At 36.9% G+C, this 18,235-nt stretch overlaps 1 protein-coding gene across 12 annotated transcripts in view; it reads left to right on the forward strand.

The window, feature by feature from the left end:
- The window catches only part of Pkhd1 (PKHD1 ciliary IPT domain containing fibrocystin/polyductin), a 463,263-nt gene that overhangs the window by 316,245 nt on the left and 128,783 nt on the right, over positions 1–18,235 (forward strand). For 11 of the 12 annotated variants that reach the window (XR_007109414.1, XR_007109413.1, XR_007109415.1 and 8 more), the window contains 3 exons: positions 4,478–5,353; positions 6,088–6,256; positions 8,287–8,444. Coding sequence is in view for 9 of the 12 variants with exons in the window: in XM_047557741.1 (XP_047413697.1) it covers positions 4,478–5,353; positions 6,088–6,256; positions 8,287–8,444 (1,203 nt within the window). In the remaining 3 variants the exon portion in view is untranslated. The remainder of the gene's footprint in view (positions 1–4,477; positions 5,354–6,087; positions 6,257–8,286; positions 8,445–18,235) is intronic. The other variant, XM_047557745.1, reaches the window with a different exon arrangement.

The raw sequence follows: 18,235 nt of genomic DNA on the forward strand, positions 1-18,235 counted from the left end.
TTCTGGAAAGCAATATAGAGATTCCTTAAAAAACTAGGAATGGAACCACTTTATGATCCAGCTATCCCATTCCTTGGTATTGATCCCAAAGAACTAAAATCAGTATACTGTAGTGATATAGTCACTTAAATGTTTATAGCATCACAAATCACAGTAGCCAAATTATGGAATCAGCCAAGATGCCTATTAGTGGATGAGTGGATCAAGAACACTTGGCAAATGGCCAGGCATGGTGGCACACACCTATTATCCCAGCCACTGGGAGGTTGAAGTAGGAGCATTGCAAGTTCAAATCCAGCCTCAGCAACTTAGCAAGGCACTAAACAACTTAGTGAGATCTTGTCTCAAGCTAAAAAATTTAAAAGAGGGAGATAGAGAATATCATGCTATGTGAAGTAAGCCAGACTTGGAAAATCGAGGGTCAAATGTTATCTCTCATATGTTGAAGCTAAAGCAGAAAAAGAGAAAAAAAGGAAAGAAGGCAAGTGGTACTGGAGATAAAGTATAAATATATACTGAGGAAAATCAGTGAAGTAGAAAGTAGAGAACAAGAGGAAGGGAGGAAGGATGGGAGAGGGGAGGAAATGTGGAATGGATCTAACAAAATCATGCTATAAACATGTATAAATGTGCCAACGGAAATGTTACCTTTATGCATATGTAGAAAGTACCAATTAAAAATAAAGAAAGAAAGAAGCAAAAAGAAGATCAGTAGAGTAGAGGAGGAGAATGGGGGAGGGGGAGGGAAGAAAAGGGGTTGTGGGAGATTGAAACCAAATTCCTTGCATGAGGTGGTATCACAATACCAGGCCTTCAACTATACTAGAGAGCAATAGTAAAAAAAAAAAAAAAAAAACCAAAAACAAAACAAAACAGTATGGTATTGGCACCAAAATAGGTAGACCAATGGAGGACACAGAAACAAACCCACATAAAAACAGTTACCTCATACTAGACAAAGGTGCCAAAAACATACAATGGAGAAAAGACAGCCTCTTCAACAAATGGTACTGGGAAAACTGGAAATTCATATGCAGCAAAATGAAACAGAACCCCTAACTCTCGCCTTGTACAAAACTCAACTCAAAATCCATCAGAGACCTCAAAATTAGATGAGAACCCTCACCTAATAGAATAAAAAGTAGGTCCAAATCTTCATCATGTTGGCTTAGGACCAGAATTCCTTAACATGACTCCCAAAGCACAAAAAATCAAAGCAGGAATCAATAATTGGGATAGACTCAAACTAAAAAGCCTTTTCTTGGCAAAGAAAACAATCAACAATGTGAAGAAAGAGCCTACAGAGTGAGAGAAAAATCTTTGCCACACACACTTCAGATAGAGCACTATAGTCTCCAGAATCTGTAAAAAACTCAATGAACTTTACACCAAGAATACAAATAACCCAATCAATAAATGGGCTAAGGAAATGAGCAGACACTTCACTGAAGAAGGTCTACAAGCAATCAACAGATATATGAAAAAATGTTCGACATCTCCAGTAATAAGAGAAATGCAAATCAAACTACTCTAAGATTTCATCTCACCCCAATTAGAAGGTCTATTATCAAGAATACAAGCAACAATAGGTGTTGGTGAGGATGTGGGAAAAAAGGTACACTCATAAATTGCTGGTGGGGTTACAAATTGGTGCACTCTGGAAAGCAGTATGGAGATTCCTTAGAAAACTTAGAATGGAACCACCATTTGACCCAGTTATCCCACTCCTTGGCCTATACCCAAAGGACTTAAAATCAGCATGCTACAGTGATGCAGCTACATCAATGTTTATAGCAGCTCAATTCATAATAGTTAGATTGTGAAACCAACCAACCTAGATGCCCTTCAATAAAGAAACTGTGGTATATATATATATATATATATATATATATATATATATATATATACACACACACGATGGAATATTATTCAGCCATAAAGAAGAATAAAATTATGGCATTTGCAGGTAAATGGATGGAGTTGGAGAATATCATGCTAAGTGAAATAAGCCAATCCCCCAAAACCAAAGGCTGAATGATTTCTCTGTTAAGTGGATGATGATACAAAACTGTTGGTAGGGGTGAGGAGAGGCAAGAATGGAGGAAGGATTGATTGCATGGAGGAAAATGAGGGGTACAACTAGAGAAATGAAAGTTGTACCCCATTTGTGTACAATGAATCTCAATTTAAAAAATAAAAATAAAAAGTCCTTGCATGTATGAATTTGTCAGAATGAAACCAACTCTTATATATCATGTTCTAATATTAAAAAATGGGAAAAAATAGCTCTCATTCCCTTTTCTTTTTTTCTTTTATTACCCCCACCCCAGTCTACCCCTAAATACACCAGAGCCTGCATCAGGTGGAATCAGCAGGGATAGGTCAGGGATGTCACCTATAGGTGTTGAATGGTTATAGGGCTGAAAAGTACACCAGGACAATTCCCACCTTAATATCGGAGTGCTATATCACTCTCCTCCTTTTGACCAATAACATTTAACTAGAAAGTTTTTGTGATTTTCAAAGGAAAACTTGGAAAGTACTTAGGAATACATTGTTGCTTAATTGTTCATAAAATTACTCAAGATATTTAAAGTATTAATAATTGCTCAAGATATTTTAAGTACTGATTAATTTTTAGTCATTGGTTACTCTGCATACAAGTAAAAAGGTCTTGAACCATTTAAAACTGTGAATTATAATCATGCAAGTAAAAGACATAAATAATTAAAATAATACTGATACGATGCCTTGACTGAGACACTAGAGCTACCATCTGTAATAGAAAGCAAGCTATTTGTGCATCAACTCACTCTTGTATTTGGTGCCCGTTGTGCCAAGGCAAGGTATATCACCCGATGAGTGTCATTTGGATGTTTTATCATTGTGAATGTTTCCATAACGTCCACTGGTTCCTCTTCAAGCAGTATTAGTTGAGAAATGCTGGAATCCTGTTGTCTGGTCACAAGGGGACCCGCACGTCTGTCACTTTGTGCCCTTCCCACAGGGCTTGCTTCTTCACAGAAGCTGATTTTCAAGGGTTCTAACTTTTCATATGTGAAAAAGGCAGTGGAGAAGTGAAGAAGTGGACTACATTTGAGCTTTAAATACGATTACTAAAACAGTGAAATTGAAACTTTAAATGCATAGTGTCCTCATTTTTAATGGAAGAAATAACTTTCTACTTTACCTTTGTCGGTACCTCAAAAATCAAAAACCAAAGAAAGGAATGGGTGCCCAAGGTGTGCCCTAACTAGCAAGAAATGTGTGATGCATTTTTGGCATATAGCTATAGCCTGTTACCTGAATCCACTCCAGATTTGGTTCCTTGGTGCCTCACAACTCCCACTCTGGTTAGTGTGCTGCATAGGTTAGCAGTACAGCTTCATGTGTAGCAGAAAATGCCCAATTCCCAGTCCCAGCTTGTTTCCTTCTGTTTCCTTATCAGCAAAATGGGTATAATGACTGTACCTACTTCATAGGATATTTTTGGAAATTAAGATTTGATATATACATGAATCAGAATAGGGCCTAGCACATAATGAACTTTACATTAGTGTTAGGTATTAAAGTTATTAATTCATTTTTTATGAATTTATATTAATTCACCTGTCATCATGTTATTACCTATTTTACCAGGAATATATACACTGACTTATTAATGTTCATTATATTTTAAAATCAATGTGCTGGCTGAATATTTTTCCATGGTAACACTATCTCCTTCAAACAGTACAAATAAAATCCTCAATGAGACTAAATAATTTACTATCTTCTCCTGATAAAAAAGCTGCAGAAAATCTTATTATTATGAAAATGAAACAGGAAATGAAGTGTGACTAGGATAAGCAAACAGAAAAGATTCCACAGGGTCTTTTAAATGATTTTGAAAGTGTGTTATGGCTTCTGTCATATTTCCATCAAGTAGTATGTTTATAGATTTCTAGATATCAATTGAGCACAAGTAAATTTTGCACTTGTACTTCTCTTAAGAAATGTTTAGAGTGTTTTATAGAGTTTTTCCTTATATTCATATACACAGTGTCTTTGTGGAGATGGCTATGGTCTTTTTTACCTGGGCTCACAAGAGAGGGAGACTTGACTCAGGTGAGAGACCAGGAAGACACATTCCCTTCATTCTTATTCAGGACCTTGACCGAGCCCTCCACAAATGCACAGAATCTTTAAACCAATTATCCCTATATCCCAAACCTTTCCCTTTTCCCTATATTTCCTCTCATCTCTCCTCATCCTACACCAGACTCTTCAAACTGCACATGGAATCTTTTTAGGAATTAATTCGATATTCCCAGTGATATGTATTTTGTTAGTGAGAGTCAATGGTGTGAAATGTAGTGCTGGTGTAGTGCTATACAACTGCTAAATTTTAAAAATCGCATGTCCTGATGCTCTGTAGTGAACCTTTCTTCTGCATTTTTATGGGGAAGAGGCCTGATGACCTGTGTTTTGTTTGTAGGTGTCCTTCAACTTCTAAATGTGGAAATTCAGAATTTTGGTTCACCATCGTATTCATCCATTGAGTTCACTAGTGTATCAACAGGATCCTGGATAATATCTTCTACTATACACCAGAGCTGTGGTGGGGGCATTCATGCATCTGGGAGTGATGGAATAATTTTAAATGACAATATAGTGTTTGGCACAGCTGGCCATGGCATTGATTTGGAGGGTCAAGCCTATTCTCTCACTAATAACCTTGTAGTTCTGATGACACAGTCAGTATGGTCTTCCATTTGGGTGGCAGGAATCAAAGTGAACCGGGCGAAGGATATCAACCTCCATGGCAACGTTGTGGCAGGATCAGAGAGACTTGGCTTTCACATACAAGGACACAGGTGCTCCTCTGAAGTGCTTTGGTCTGGCAACGTGGCCCACTCAAGCCTTCATGGCCTTCATTTGTATAAGGAAAGTGGACCAGACAACCGTACCTGTATCTCTGGCTTCCTGTCTTTCAAGAACTTTGACTATGGTGTGATGGTACAGGTAGGGAATAGCGTGGAGATAGAGAATATCACTCTGGTAGACAATACTGTTGGTCTTCTGGCAGCAGTGTTTGTGTCTTCGGTTCCACAGAGCTCCATCAGAAATGTGCAGATTGTGCTTAGGAATTCAGTCATTGTGGCCACTAGCTCTTCTTTTGATTGCATTCAGGACAGAATGAAGCCTTACTCTGCCAATGTGACACCAACAGATCGAGCACCTCCCAACCCTAGAGGAGGCCGAGTTGGTATTCTGTGGCCTGTGTTCACCTCAGAACCGAACCAGTGGCCTTCGGAGCCATGGCACAAAGTGAGGAATGGCCATTCAGTTTCAGGAGTCATGAAACTTGAAGGTAGGATGTTTAGACTTATCCAAGTAATCTGAGGGTTTCATACATGAGTGCAGAGACTTTTAAATAGCATTCTGAAATTGTACCAACAGAACGGTACAGTGTAGTCTAGTGCTTATGTCCAAATGATACGCTGCTGTCTTTATAGCCACAATGTGGTTTACAATGACAGTGAGTTATTCCAGTTAATTGGTTTATACATGTTGGAGATATTTTATTGTAATTACCTAACTTGATTATTTGACAACTCTTTTACTAGGTGCAATTTATCCTGTTTTAAAAGTGAGCAAACTTGGATGCAGGAATTATGCCTCATATGATGTTGCTAGTAGAAGGTTGAGCAGCTAAGGTTAAAATCATAGTTGTACTACAATTTGTGCAGTTCCTCTTCTATCAGATAATTTTTGGATTAATGTGCTCACTCCCCATTCACTTAGTTTACCTGGCAGTTGGTTTTATTGTAAAATGAATGGATTTTGATCAAGTCTTTGATAAAAGGTATTATTCTCAAGACTTTAATGTGTTAGGCTACTCTTTTCTTCTGTATACAATTTCCATGTGTTGAAAATTACAGATATTTTATATCAGAATTTATGGAAACTCCTGGACCTATCCTTAATAGCTTAAATTGACTCTGGGATACCCATTATTATGGGACTATGCCATTGTGTAATCTATATTTGTGATTGATGGCTTACATGATATAATATTTTGGTATATTTAAAATATTTTTTCAGGTGTCACCTTCTCTAATTTTGTAAAGAGTTGCTCTAGTGATGACCTGGACATCTGTATTCTGCCAAATGCAGAGAACCCTGGAATCATGCACCCAATAATTGCAGAAAGGACCAGAATGCTAAGGATGAAAGACAAGAACAAGTTTTACTTTCCTCTTTTACACCACAGGTACCACTTTTATTATTGAGAATACGTTATGTTTTTGAAGTATTTGGCAATTCTTCAAATCCCCAGATATTTTTAAGAAAGAATGAAATCAGCAAAGATCTAGAAATAACTCTCCCTGGAATGGAATGGTACACTGATTTAATGGCCTCAATTCTTTACCCTTCCTGTATTCTTGTCCTTTCCTGCATGATTTTTGAAAAATCACTCACAACTAGGCAGAGACTGTTTTCTTCCACTTAAACCCAGAGTCTGGGTTAAGCCATGGCACTTCCTTTGACTGACAAAAGAGGTAGAAGTGAAAGAGTGAACTATTTATTGATATGATTTTATAGTTTTGTCTTAATTAGAGAGATGTTTTTGAAGTATTTTCAGAATCACTGGAAACAAATTGGCCCTATTCTTCACTCTTCCATGAAGTGTTAGTGGTCTTCAGAAAGAGACCCTGGTTATGAGGTGGCAGAGATCTTGAGACCCATTGTGCAGACACAAGCATTTAGAAGGAGATTCTGTCTACTCCCCAAAATCCTTGAGCTGAATGATGAGACATAGTCGAATACTCACATTCCAACTCAGTGGTACTACTGTTCATGGACACAAGATCTGAAAGTTTTTGCAAGAATATGAAAATTAGGGAAACCTTTTGTCTTAAGAAAGAATGAAAAAATGAGGAATTGGGAGTGTGGCTTACTTATGCTTTCCCACAACACTGGGGAAACGCCTTTAATGTAAGAAAAGAATCCAAAGAAACCACCCTAATTAGAAAGTTTATGCATTTGGCCTAATACTAGTCTCTATTTTTTCAATGCTCATTTTTTAATCATTTTAGGTACCTAAGCAGTTAGGTACCTAACTGATATATAATCATTTTTCCTTCTATTATATATTCTTCTATTATATGATATATAATCATTTTTCCTTCTATTATTCAATTTTTTTTCTGTACATTTCTCATGCTACGGATTGCAGTAATTGTAAAGCTGCATGTCTTAGTCAGTTTGTGTGTCTTTAACAAAACATCATAGACTAGATGATTTGTAAAGATAAGAAATTAATTTCTTACAGTTCTTGGATTTGGAGAGTATAAGATCAAGGCACCAGCATAATTGGTGTCATGTGAAGGATGCTGTCTGCTTCATCCTTCACGTTCATGGGAGGAACGTGATATCCTCCCATGGCAGAGTGGACAAAAGGGCAAAGAGCACTCTCTTTAACATTGAGCCCTTTCATTAGGGTGCTAATCCCATTCATGAGAACTCTATCCTCATGACTTAATCATATTCCAAAGGCCATACCTCTCAATACAGTTGCACGGGGATTAAGTTTCAACATGAATTTTGGAGAAGCAGTATCATTCAAACCACAACACTACATGACACTTCATTCTTTGTGCTATAATACCAACACATTGCTGATGTACAATAAATATCTAACGTTTTTACTATTGGCACCTAAATATACTAGATAAGTAACGTAGATGATCTATAATTCAGTGTTGTAAGTATATACCTATTATTTATTTTTATACCCTACATAAATGAATCCTAAAAGTGTAGGGATTGTATCTATCTATATCACTATTGCATTCCCCAACCTGTCAGCAGTAGTTTCCAATAGATCCTTGAATGAGAATATCTATTTTTACTGTTTGTATGTAGTTTAAATATAATTGTATTTATAGAGATAGTCCTAACATATTTCAAACTCCAAAGTTCTATGAAGAAATTATTATAGTGTTCAGTAGATATTAGAGGTAGAAACATATATTGTACCTTGCTTCTTAGAAATTCAGTAATTTATATAGAGATTACATAACCAGATATTCAGAATATTTTTTAATAAAATTATCTTTCTTCTTGACTAGGTAACTGGAAAATAACTTATTTTCTATGGAGTTTTATTCCATACCTACTTAACACATTATTAATAATACAATTCTGTTGAATTTATTTTACCCAAGTTTAGCACTACCCAATGTTTTCTTCTTGCTGCCTATCATGAAATGAGAGCTGCTTTTTTATCTTTCTTCATAGGAAAGATTTGGAAAGAGTGATCTGCCCTGAATCAGATTGTAATAGTCCAAGAAAATATCTCTTCAAGGATATGGATGGGAGAGCCCTAGGTCTGCCTCCACCAGTTTCTGTATTTCCTAAAACGGAGGCAGAATGGACTGGATCCTTCTACAACGCAGGTCAGTTGTGTCTGCACAGCATGACAGTGGTAGACCTAGCATGTGTGTGAAGGAGCTAGTTTGGCTGTGTGGTCTAGTGGAAACAGAATCTACTGCACGGGATTTTTAGATTTTGAGCCCACCTTTCTCTTCTACCAGGACTTAAAGGTTCTCACTCTGGACAAGTTGGTATAATAGACACCATGAGGTTTGTCTCCCTTTTCTGCAAGTGTCCCTTAAACTGCACTGTGCTCAGAACTCCTTCTTCTTTCTGATACAACCAGAGCCACTTGCATATCATTTTTTATACTTGGGTCCCCGGAAAGACCACTGTGTTTATATTTCCACTACAATTCCACTCTGAATTCCCATTTGAATTCATCTGGAACCTAATGCAGGCAAATATAAAGAATTTTTCCTGCTTTCTCTGTTAATTTTTTTAAAGGTTTCTTTTCTGGTCTCTCATCTCCTTTTTAAGTTCTGAATATATGCCTGTCCTGGGACTATATTATCAGAACTTTTTCCTACTTTTCCCTAATTTTTCTCCACAGGACCAAGATGGAAATATCATTCATTCAATGGTGATAACTTTCAGTTAGTATCACTAGTCCATAGTCTAATCTTCACACAATAGCCAGAGTGATCTTTTTCACTTTCCAGTGACTTTCCATCCACACAAAATGAAATCAGAATTAAATCCAAATTACAATGCAAGGAGAGTTGGGGTATTTGGCTCCAGTCTGCTCTTTCTCTCATCCCCTGTGGCTCCCCTTTGCTTACCTATCATGGTCTTCTTAACAATTTTGCCTTTGATATGAAAAACTTATCCCTAGCTCAGGGCATTTGTACTGGCTATTTCTTATGCCTGGAATATCTCCTTATCACTTCTTTGAGAACTGATTCCCTCCCTTTTTTCAAATAATGACACTTCAGAGAAGCCACCCACAACCACTCATCTAGAGAAAGTTTTTGTTTATTATTATCCAGCTCCATTATAGCTATATTGATTTTGTCAGAGTATCATTTCCTGACAGTATATTACAAATATAATAGATTACTTGTTGATTTGCCCCTTTAAAACACAAACTTGATGAGGGTTAGGATTTTGTCTGGCTTACTGATGTGTATTTGGGAGGATGCCCAACAAATATTGGTTGACTGGCTCATCAAATGGTTGGATATGGATAACCAGGAAGAATGTTAGTAGTATTTTTCTCAAACCATTCAAGAGCATCCAGAAGAAATTAAGGCCTTCAGGTCATTGGCTTATAAATTTATCTCTAATAGGAAGCTCATAATGCAGACCATTTTGGTATCTTTTTACTTGACTGCATCTTTCTTCCATCTAAACTACTGTGATGGTATAAAATTTGACTTTTAGTATATTGGTATACTTCTTTCCATAGAATTCTATGTTTGAACAGTTATACTTTTTTATATTCATTTTGTATCTTTCTGTATATTAAAGACTTATCTTTTCAATAGAGTGACATGCTGTGCAGACTATAGGTTTTAAAGTCATGTTGAGCATGTGGAAAGGTTGAGTAAATATTCATTTCAATATATTGGTTATATTTGTGAATATAACCAGCAAATACATTTTTTTGCACAGAAGAATGAAATTCAGATATATATATGTATATATATATACATATTCACATGTATATATTACATATATATGTATATATGAGAGAGACAGAGAGAGAAGAGAGAGAGAAAGAGAAAGAAAAAATATGTAGAGAGTTGAAAAGAAAAATAAAGATAAAAGGCAGCTACTCTTCCATTTACTGCTAGATGTACTCAAATCTTTCTCTAGTAAGATTTTCTATTCATTTCAATAATCATTCCATTTTCACCAGTGTTTATACTATCCCTGTGCTTTAAAGTAAGCCCATGGATTGTGGGACTTTTCTGGACTTGTTATTTGGTAAGGGACACATTTCTGTGTAATTAATAACAAGGAATATGGGTTGTATAATATTTAATGAAAATTAAATTTCATCCTAAGAGAAAAGAAAAAGGACAGAAGATATTGCCTTATTTCAGATGTAAAACTTAGAATCAAGTGGTTTATGGAGCTAATCCCAGAAAACTTCAGTAGGAAAGTGGGAAGGAGACTTGGAAATAAAGCCAATAAAGGATGCATTATCAAACTAGCTAACACTGTGTAAACTGGAGCCCAACTCTGCTGGGAACTCCAGGAGATCAGGGCCCCACATGGTCCCAACCAAACCGTGAGGAAGCTAATGATGCGCTTACAAGTTACATCCCTTATTGCCACAGAATGAGAGATGCTTCGGGGCATATGGACTCTCCAGCTACTGGGCTTTCTCTTACCATAGGCCACGTGTACTCTTTCCTGCAGCCAGAAATTAATTTTTTTTTCTTAGAAGGAAGTCATAGGTTTTTGCAGTAGCACTCTTTGGTGTGCAAAGGTGAGTGCCAAAAACATGGGTGTGGCATTGAAAACATCTGTTATAAATAGGACTCAAATATAAATCCAGTGCTCCATGTTTAAATCATAAGAACATTTTTATGAACTTTAGGGGGTTGCTTACCATGATATGAAATGCATTGTTTAGGCACAAATATGTTGTTGTTGTTTGCAAGGCTGGTGCGTTAGATTTTTCTCAGCTCTCTGCTGTGGCTATGAAACATGAATCAATAATAAAACTCTGGAAGGTGATATAATATAATCTGCCATTTACTATCATGGTGTGGACTCGTATGTACATGTATGTGACCGGCTGAGTGTATATATAAAACTGCAAAATGAGGTTGCTATAGGTGCCAACTGCAAGGACTCCCAAGGTGGAATCTGCTGTTTGTTGTACTAGGAAAATAATCCACGTCCTCTTTCAACAAAGGAGACAACACTGAGTCAATGGTGCCTTCTAGGTACTAATAGATTTGTAGTATTTTCCTTTGATTTCCAAAATATGAGTAACTTCTTTCTTCACTAAGGCAAGACATTTATATTTTTAAACTATTCTTTCTTAGATACTTTCTAGTTCCTGTCCGCAATCTATTAGATGGGAAAAGCACAAATTTAATTTTAAGGGAATTCTATTTTGTATTTTTAAGACAGCAGTCCCGGGTCTTCTGTCAATCAGAGAAAGAAATGTGACTCAGGTAGAAGTGGAAACCACTAGAACTGAGGCTCAGTTTACTCCTAATGCCATTGGGCTTGTCATATCCTTATGTCTTTTATCTCTTTTATTAACAAATATCTCAAATCCATTTGGAATCCATTGTTCTTTGAGGTTTACTTTGAATTTGGAAACCACAGATTTTATTTGCACATTTAAGTTGTACTCACTCAGTTCCAAGCATATTGTCAGGCATCAGGAGTAAAAACCATCCATGTGGATCAGCTAGTAGGAACGCTGTGCCAGTGTTTTGCTATCTGTGGAGTGCAGAGTGTGTAGCCAGGGGAAAAAGTGAACTGTTAATTTTGCTTTATACTTATCTGTAACTTTGCATTTGCAGCCAACTTCAAAATACGCATGGCAATAGAGTGCAAGACAGCTAATCCCAAACAGGCGATCCTTTGCAAACTACTTGCATTTTATTCTGTAAAGAATTTCTTTTGATTATGAAAACATCTGATGATCTGTAAGTCCAGAATCACTTGGATAAAACATAGCCTTGAAATTAATATCTCACTTAGATGAATATTTATACCAGGGCTTTGCATTCTGACTTCTTACTCATCTCCTGTCTGTCTCCTGAAAAGTGGATGGCATCACCTCACAGACTGGTTCACACATGGGGAGGACTCCTGCTGGTGCAAGGGGACTGAAAGAAGTCATAGCTTTAGTTTTGATAGCATTCGCCAATTTCTCAGTCATGCTGAAGAAGGTAGGAGGGAGGTTAAAGAGAAGCTAGTGTTACTTGAGCACCTTTTGTGTGCTAGGTGCTGAGTTTGACATTCTCCTTCATTCCACAAATGTGTTTTTGTCTACCTACTATCTACTATCTACCAGTATCTTTCTTTTTATTTTTTAGCTTTTTTTTTTTTAATGGGATACATGTTGTTTCTCTATTTGTACATGGAGTCAAGGCATACCATTTGTGTAATCATAAATTTATATAGGGCAATGATGTTTGATTCATTATTTTTTTCCCTTCCCCCCCACACCTCCCACCCCTCTTTTCCCTCTATACAGTCCTTCTTTTCTCCATTCTTACCACCCTCCTTATCTCTAACCCTAAACCTAACCCTAACCCTCACGCTAACCCCTCCCACCCTCCATTATATGTCCTCATCCACTTATCAGCGAGATCATTCGTCCTTTAGTTTTTTGAGATTGGCTTATCTCACTTAGCATGATATTCTCCAATTTCATCCATTTGCCTGCAAATGCCATAATTTTATCATTCTTCATTGCGGAGTAATATTCCATTGTATATATATGCCACAGTTTCTTTATACATTCATTAACTGAAGGGCATCTAGGTTGGTTCCACAATCTGGCTATGGTGAATTGAGCAGCAATGAACATTGATGTGGCTGTATCTCTGTAGTATGCTGATTTTAAGTCTTTTGGGTATAGGCCAAGGAGTGGGATAGCTGGGTCAAATGGTGGTTCCATTCCAAGCTTTCTGAGGAATCTCCATACTGCTTTCCAGAGTGGCTGCACTAATTTGCAACCCCACCAGCAATGTATGAGTGTACCTTTTTCCCCACATCCTCGCCAACCCCTATTGTTGCTTGTGTTCTTGATAATCGCCATTCTAATTGGGGTGAGATGAAATCGTAGGGTAGTTTTGATTTGCATTTCTCTTATTACTAGAGATGTTGAACATTTTTTCATATATCTGTTGATTGCTTGTACATCTTCTTCTGTGAAGTGTCTGTTCATTTCCTTAGCCCATTTGTTGATTGGATTATTTGTATTCTTCGTGTAGAGTTTTTTGAGTTCTTTATAGATTCTGGAAATTAGCGCTCTATCTGAAGTATGAGTGGCAAAGATATTCTCCCACTCTGTAGGCTCTCTCTTCGCATTACTGAGAGTTTCCTTTGCTGAGAGAAAGCTTTTTAGTTTGAATCTATCCCAGTTGTTGATTCTTGCTTTTATTTCTTGTGCTATGGGAGTCCTGTTAAGGAAGTCTGATACTAAGCCAACAAGTTGAAGGTTTGGACCTACTTTTTCTTCTATAAGATGCAGGGTCTGTGGTCTGATTCTGAGGTCCTTGATCCATTTTGAGTTGAGTTTTGTGAGATAGGGGTTTAATTTCATTCTGTTGCACATGGTTTTCCAGTTTTCCCAGCACCATTTGTTGAAGAGGCTATCTTTTTTCCATTGCATATTTTTGGACCCTTTGTCTAGTATGAGAAAATTGTATTTATTTGGGTTTGTGTCCATGTCCTCTATTCTGTACCCATTGATCTACCTGTCTATTTTGGTACCAATATCATGCCGTTTTTGTTACTATTGCTTTGTAATAGAGTTGAAGATCTGGACTGTGATACCCCCTGCTTTGCTCTTTCTACTGAGGATTGCTTTAGCTATTCTAGGTTTTTTATTCTTCCAGATGAATTTCATAATTGCTTGCTCTATTTCTGCAAGGTACATCATTGGGATTTTAATTGGAATTGCATTGAATCTGTATAGCACTTTAGGTAGTATGGCCATTTTGACAATATTAATTCTGCCTATCCGGGAACATGGGAGATCTTTCAATCTTCTAAGGTGTTCTTTAATTTCTTTCTTTAGTGTTCTGTAGTTCTCATTATAGATGTCTTTCACGTCTTTTGTGAGATTGATTCCCAAGTATTTTATTTTTTTCGATGCTATTGTGAATGGGGTAGTTTTCCTAATTTCTCTTTCTGAAGATTCATCACTTATGTATAAAAATGCATTGGATTTATGAGCATTGATCTTGTCACCTGCTACTTTACTGAATTCACTTATGAGTTCTAAAAGTTTCCTGGTGGAATTTCCAGGTTCCTCTAAATATATAATCATGTCATCAGCGAACAGGGATAGTTTGAGTTCTTCTTTTCCTATTCGTATCCCTTTAATTTCTTTGGTCTGTTTAATTGCTCTGGCTAGAGTTTCAAGGACGATGTTGAATAGAAGTGGTGAAAGAGGGCATCCCTGCCTTGTTCCAGTTATTAGGGGGAATGCTTTCAGTTTTTCACCATTTAGAATACTGGCCATAGGCTTAGTGTAGATGGCCTTTATAATGTTAAGGAATGTTCCCACTACCCCAATTTTTTCTAGTGTTTTGAGCATGAAGGGATGCTGCATTTTATTGAATGCTTTTTCTGCATCTATTGAAATAATCATGTGATTCTTAACTTTAAGTCTGTTGATATGGTGAATGACATTTATTGATTTCCTTATGTTGAACCAACCTTGCATCCCTGGGATAAAACCCACTTGATTGTGGTGCACTATCTTTTTAATATATTTTGTATGCGATTTGCTAAAATTTTGTTGAGAATTTTTGCATTGATGTTCATTAAGGATATTGGTCTGAAATTTTCTTTCCTTGATGTGTCTCTGTCTGGTTTAGGTATCAGGTTGATATTGGCTTCATAGAACGAGTTTGGGAGGGTTCCCTCCTCTTCCATTTCATGGAATACTTTGAGGACTATTGGAATGAGCTCTTCTTTAAAGGTTTGTAGAACTCAGCTGAGAACCCATCTGGTCCCGGACTTTTCTTTGTTGGTAGGCTTTTGATGACCTCTTCTATTTCATTGCTTGAAATTGGTTTATTTAAGTTGTGTATGTCCTCCGCGTTCAGTTTAGGTGATTCATATGTCTCTAGAAACTTGTTGATGTCTTCGAGGTTTTCTGATTTGTTGGAGTATAGATTTTCAAAATAGCTTCTAATTATGTTTTGTATTTCACTCGTGTCTGTTGTGATATTTCCTTGTTCATTCCAAATTTTAGTAATTTTGAGTTTTCTCCCTCTTTCTCTTTGTTAGTGTGGCTAAGGGTTTATCAATTTTGTTTATTTTTTCAAAGAACCAACTATTTATTTTTTTTAATTTTTCCGATTGTTTCTTTTGTTTCAATTTCATTGATTTTGGCTGTGATTTTAACTATTTCCTGTCTTCTACTACTTTTGGTGTTGGTCTGCTCTTCTTTTTCTAGGGCTTTGAGCTGTAGTGTTAAGTCGTTTATTTGTTGATTTCTACTTCTTTTGTTGAATGTGCCCCATGAAATAAATTTTCCTCTAAGTACTGCTTTCATAGTGTCCCAGAGATTTTGAAATGATGTGTCTTTGTTCTCGTTTACTTCTAAGAATTTTTTATTTCCCTCCTGATGTCTTCTGTTATCCATTCATCATATTAGTGTATTATTTAATATCCAGGTATTGGAGAAGTTTCTGTTTTTTATTCTGTCATTTATTTCTAATTTCAATCCATTATGATCTGATAGAGTACAAGGTAGTATCTCTATCTTCTTGTATTTGCTAACAGTAGCTTTGTGGCATAAAATATGGTCTATTTTAGAGAAGGATCCATGTGCTGCTGAGAAGAAAGTGTATTCGTTCTTTGTTGGATGGTATATTCTATATATGTTGGTTAAGTCTAAATTGTTGATTGTGTTATTGAGATCTATGGTTTCTTTATTCAATTTTTGTTTGGAAGATCTATCCAGAGGTGAGAGAGGTGTGTTAAAATCACCTAGTATTATTGTGTTGTGGTCTATTTGATTTCTGGAATTGAGAAGGGTTTGTTTGACGTACATGGATGAGTCACTGTTTGGGGCATAGATATTTATGATTGTTATGTCTTGCTGATTTATGCTTCCCTTAAGCAGCATGTAATGTCCTTCTTTATCCCTTCTGACTAGTTTTGGTTTGAAGTCCACATTATCTGAGATGAGGATGGATACTCCAGCTTTTTTGCTGTGTCCGTGTGCATGGTATGTTTTTTCCCATCCTTTCACCTTTAGTCTATGGGTATCTCTTTCTATGAGATGAGTCTCTTGCAGGCAGCATGTTGTTGGATTTTTCTTTTTAATCCAATGTGCCAGTCTATGTCTTTTGATTGATGAGTTCAGGCCATTAACATTCAGGGTTATTATTGTGATATGATTTGTATTCGCAGTCATTTGACTCATTTTTGTTTTTTGACATGATTTGGTTTCTCCTTTATTTTGCTGTTCCTTTAGGCTAGTTCCTCCCTTTGCTGATTTGCATCGCTGTTTTTCATCTCTTCCTCATGGAATATTTTGCTGAGAATGTTCTGTAATGCCGGCTTTCTTTTTGTAAATTCCTTTAGCTTTTGTTTATCATGGAAGGATCTTATTTCATCGTCATATCTGAAAGTAAGTTTTGCTGGGTATAAGATTCTTGGTTGGCATCTGTTTTCTTTCAGGGCTTGCTAAATGTTGTTCCAGGCCCTTCTAGCTTTTAGGGTCTGGATTGAAAAATCTGCTGATATTCTTATTGGTTTCCCCCTGAATGTAATTTGATTCTTTTCTCTTGTAGCCTTTAAAATTCTGTCTTTATTTTGTATGTTAGGTATTTTCATAATAATGTGCCTTGGTGTGAGTCTGTTGTAATTTTGTATATTTGGAGTCCTATAAGCCTCTTGTACTTGGTTTTCCAGTTCATTCTTCAGATTTGGGAAATTTTCTGATATTATTTCATTGAATAGATTGTTCATTCCTTTGGTTTGTTTCTCTAAGCCTTCCTCAATCCCAATAATTCTTAAATTTAACCTTTTCATGATGTCCCATAATTCTTGTAGATTCTGTTCATGATTTCTTACCATTTCTCTGTTTGGCCAACTTTGTTTTCAAGATTAAATATTTTGTCTTCAATGTCTGAGGTTCTGTCTTCCAGGTGTTCTATCCTATTGGTTATGCTTTCTATGGAGTTTTTAACTTGGTTTATTGTTTCCTTCATTTCAAGTATTTCAGTTTGTTTTTTTTTCAGTATCTCTAACTCTTTATTGAAATGATCTCTTGCTTCCCGTATTTGCTCTTTTAACTGTTGATTGGTGCGATCATTTAATGCCTGCATTTGCTCTTTCATCTCCTCCTTCCATGCCTGCATTTGCTCTTTCATCTCCTCATTTGCTTCCCTGATTGTTTTAATTATGTACATTCTGAACTCCCTTTCTGACATTTCTTCTGCTGTGCTGTCATTGGGTTTTATTGATATAGTATCTAGGTTTGTTTGGGACATTTTCTTCCCTTGTTTTCTCATATTGGTCAGATGTCAGTGGGACCCTGAGATATTGCAGATTTCCTCTATTGGCTTATAGTGTCCCTGTAGATTTCCAGTGTATCACCTCCCAGCCTTCAGTAGCCTGAAGTCTTGGAGGAACTTGATAATGCAGTGCTTCTGAAGAAAGCTGCCCCTAGCCCCCTACTGGTTCCAGGGCTTGGAGCTGGCTCTGTGTGGAAAGGCTCTCACTGGGGGGCCTGTACCATGCAGCTGGCCGTGTGGGAGGAGCCCACCACCAGAGCGTGCAAGGCTACCTTTGGAAGACTCTAGCTGCCCTGTCCTGCTCTGTTAAGTCGCCCCTACCCGTGCCTGCCCCCCAGGCCGAGCTTCACCCAGTGGAGGAGACTCACCCTGTGGCTCTATTTTAGTCTGAGTCTCTCAATGCCTCCCCTTCTTGAGTCCTGGGTTCTGGAGCGACTGAAGATGCAGTCACCCTCTAGTCTGCCATCTTGGATTGCCCTGTGGAAAGAGCTACCTGCATCTTTCCACATGGAAACCATTTAATGACCAGGATGGTATCCCTATTTTTATAGAACTTATACATGAAAAATAGTAGAGATAAGAGGGATGAAGAAAACTAAATAGTGTCTTAGACTAGAGAAGTAAAATTGTGT

Source organism: Sciurus carolinensis, chromosome 7 (assembly GCF_902686445.1).
Source record: "Sciurus carolinensis chromosome 7, mSciCar1.2, whole genome shotgun sequence".
Classification (NCBI taxonomy): Eukaryota; Metazoa; Chordata; class Mammalia; order Rodentia; family Sciuridae; genus Sciurus; species Sciurus carolinensis.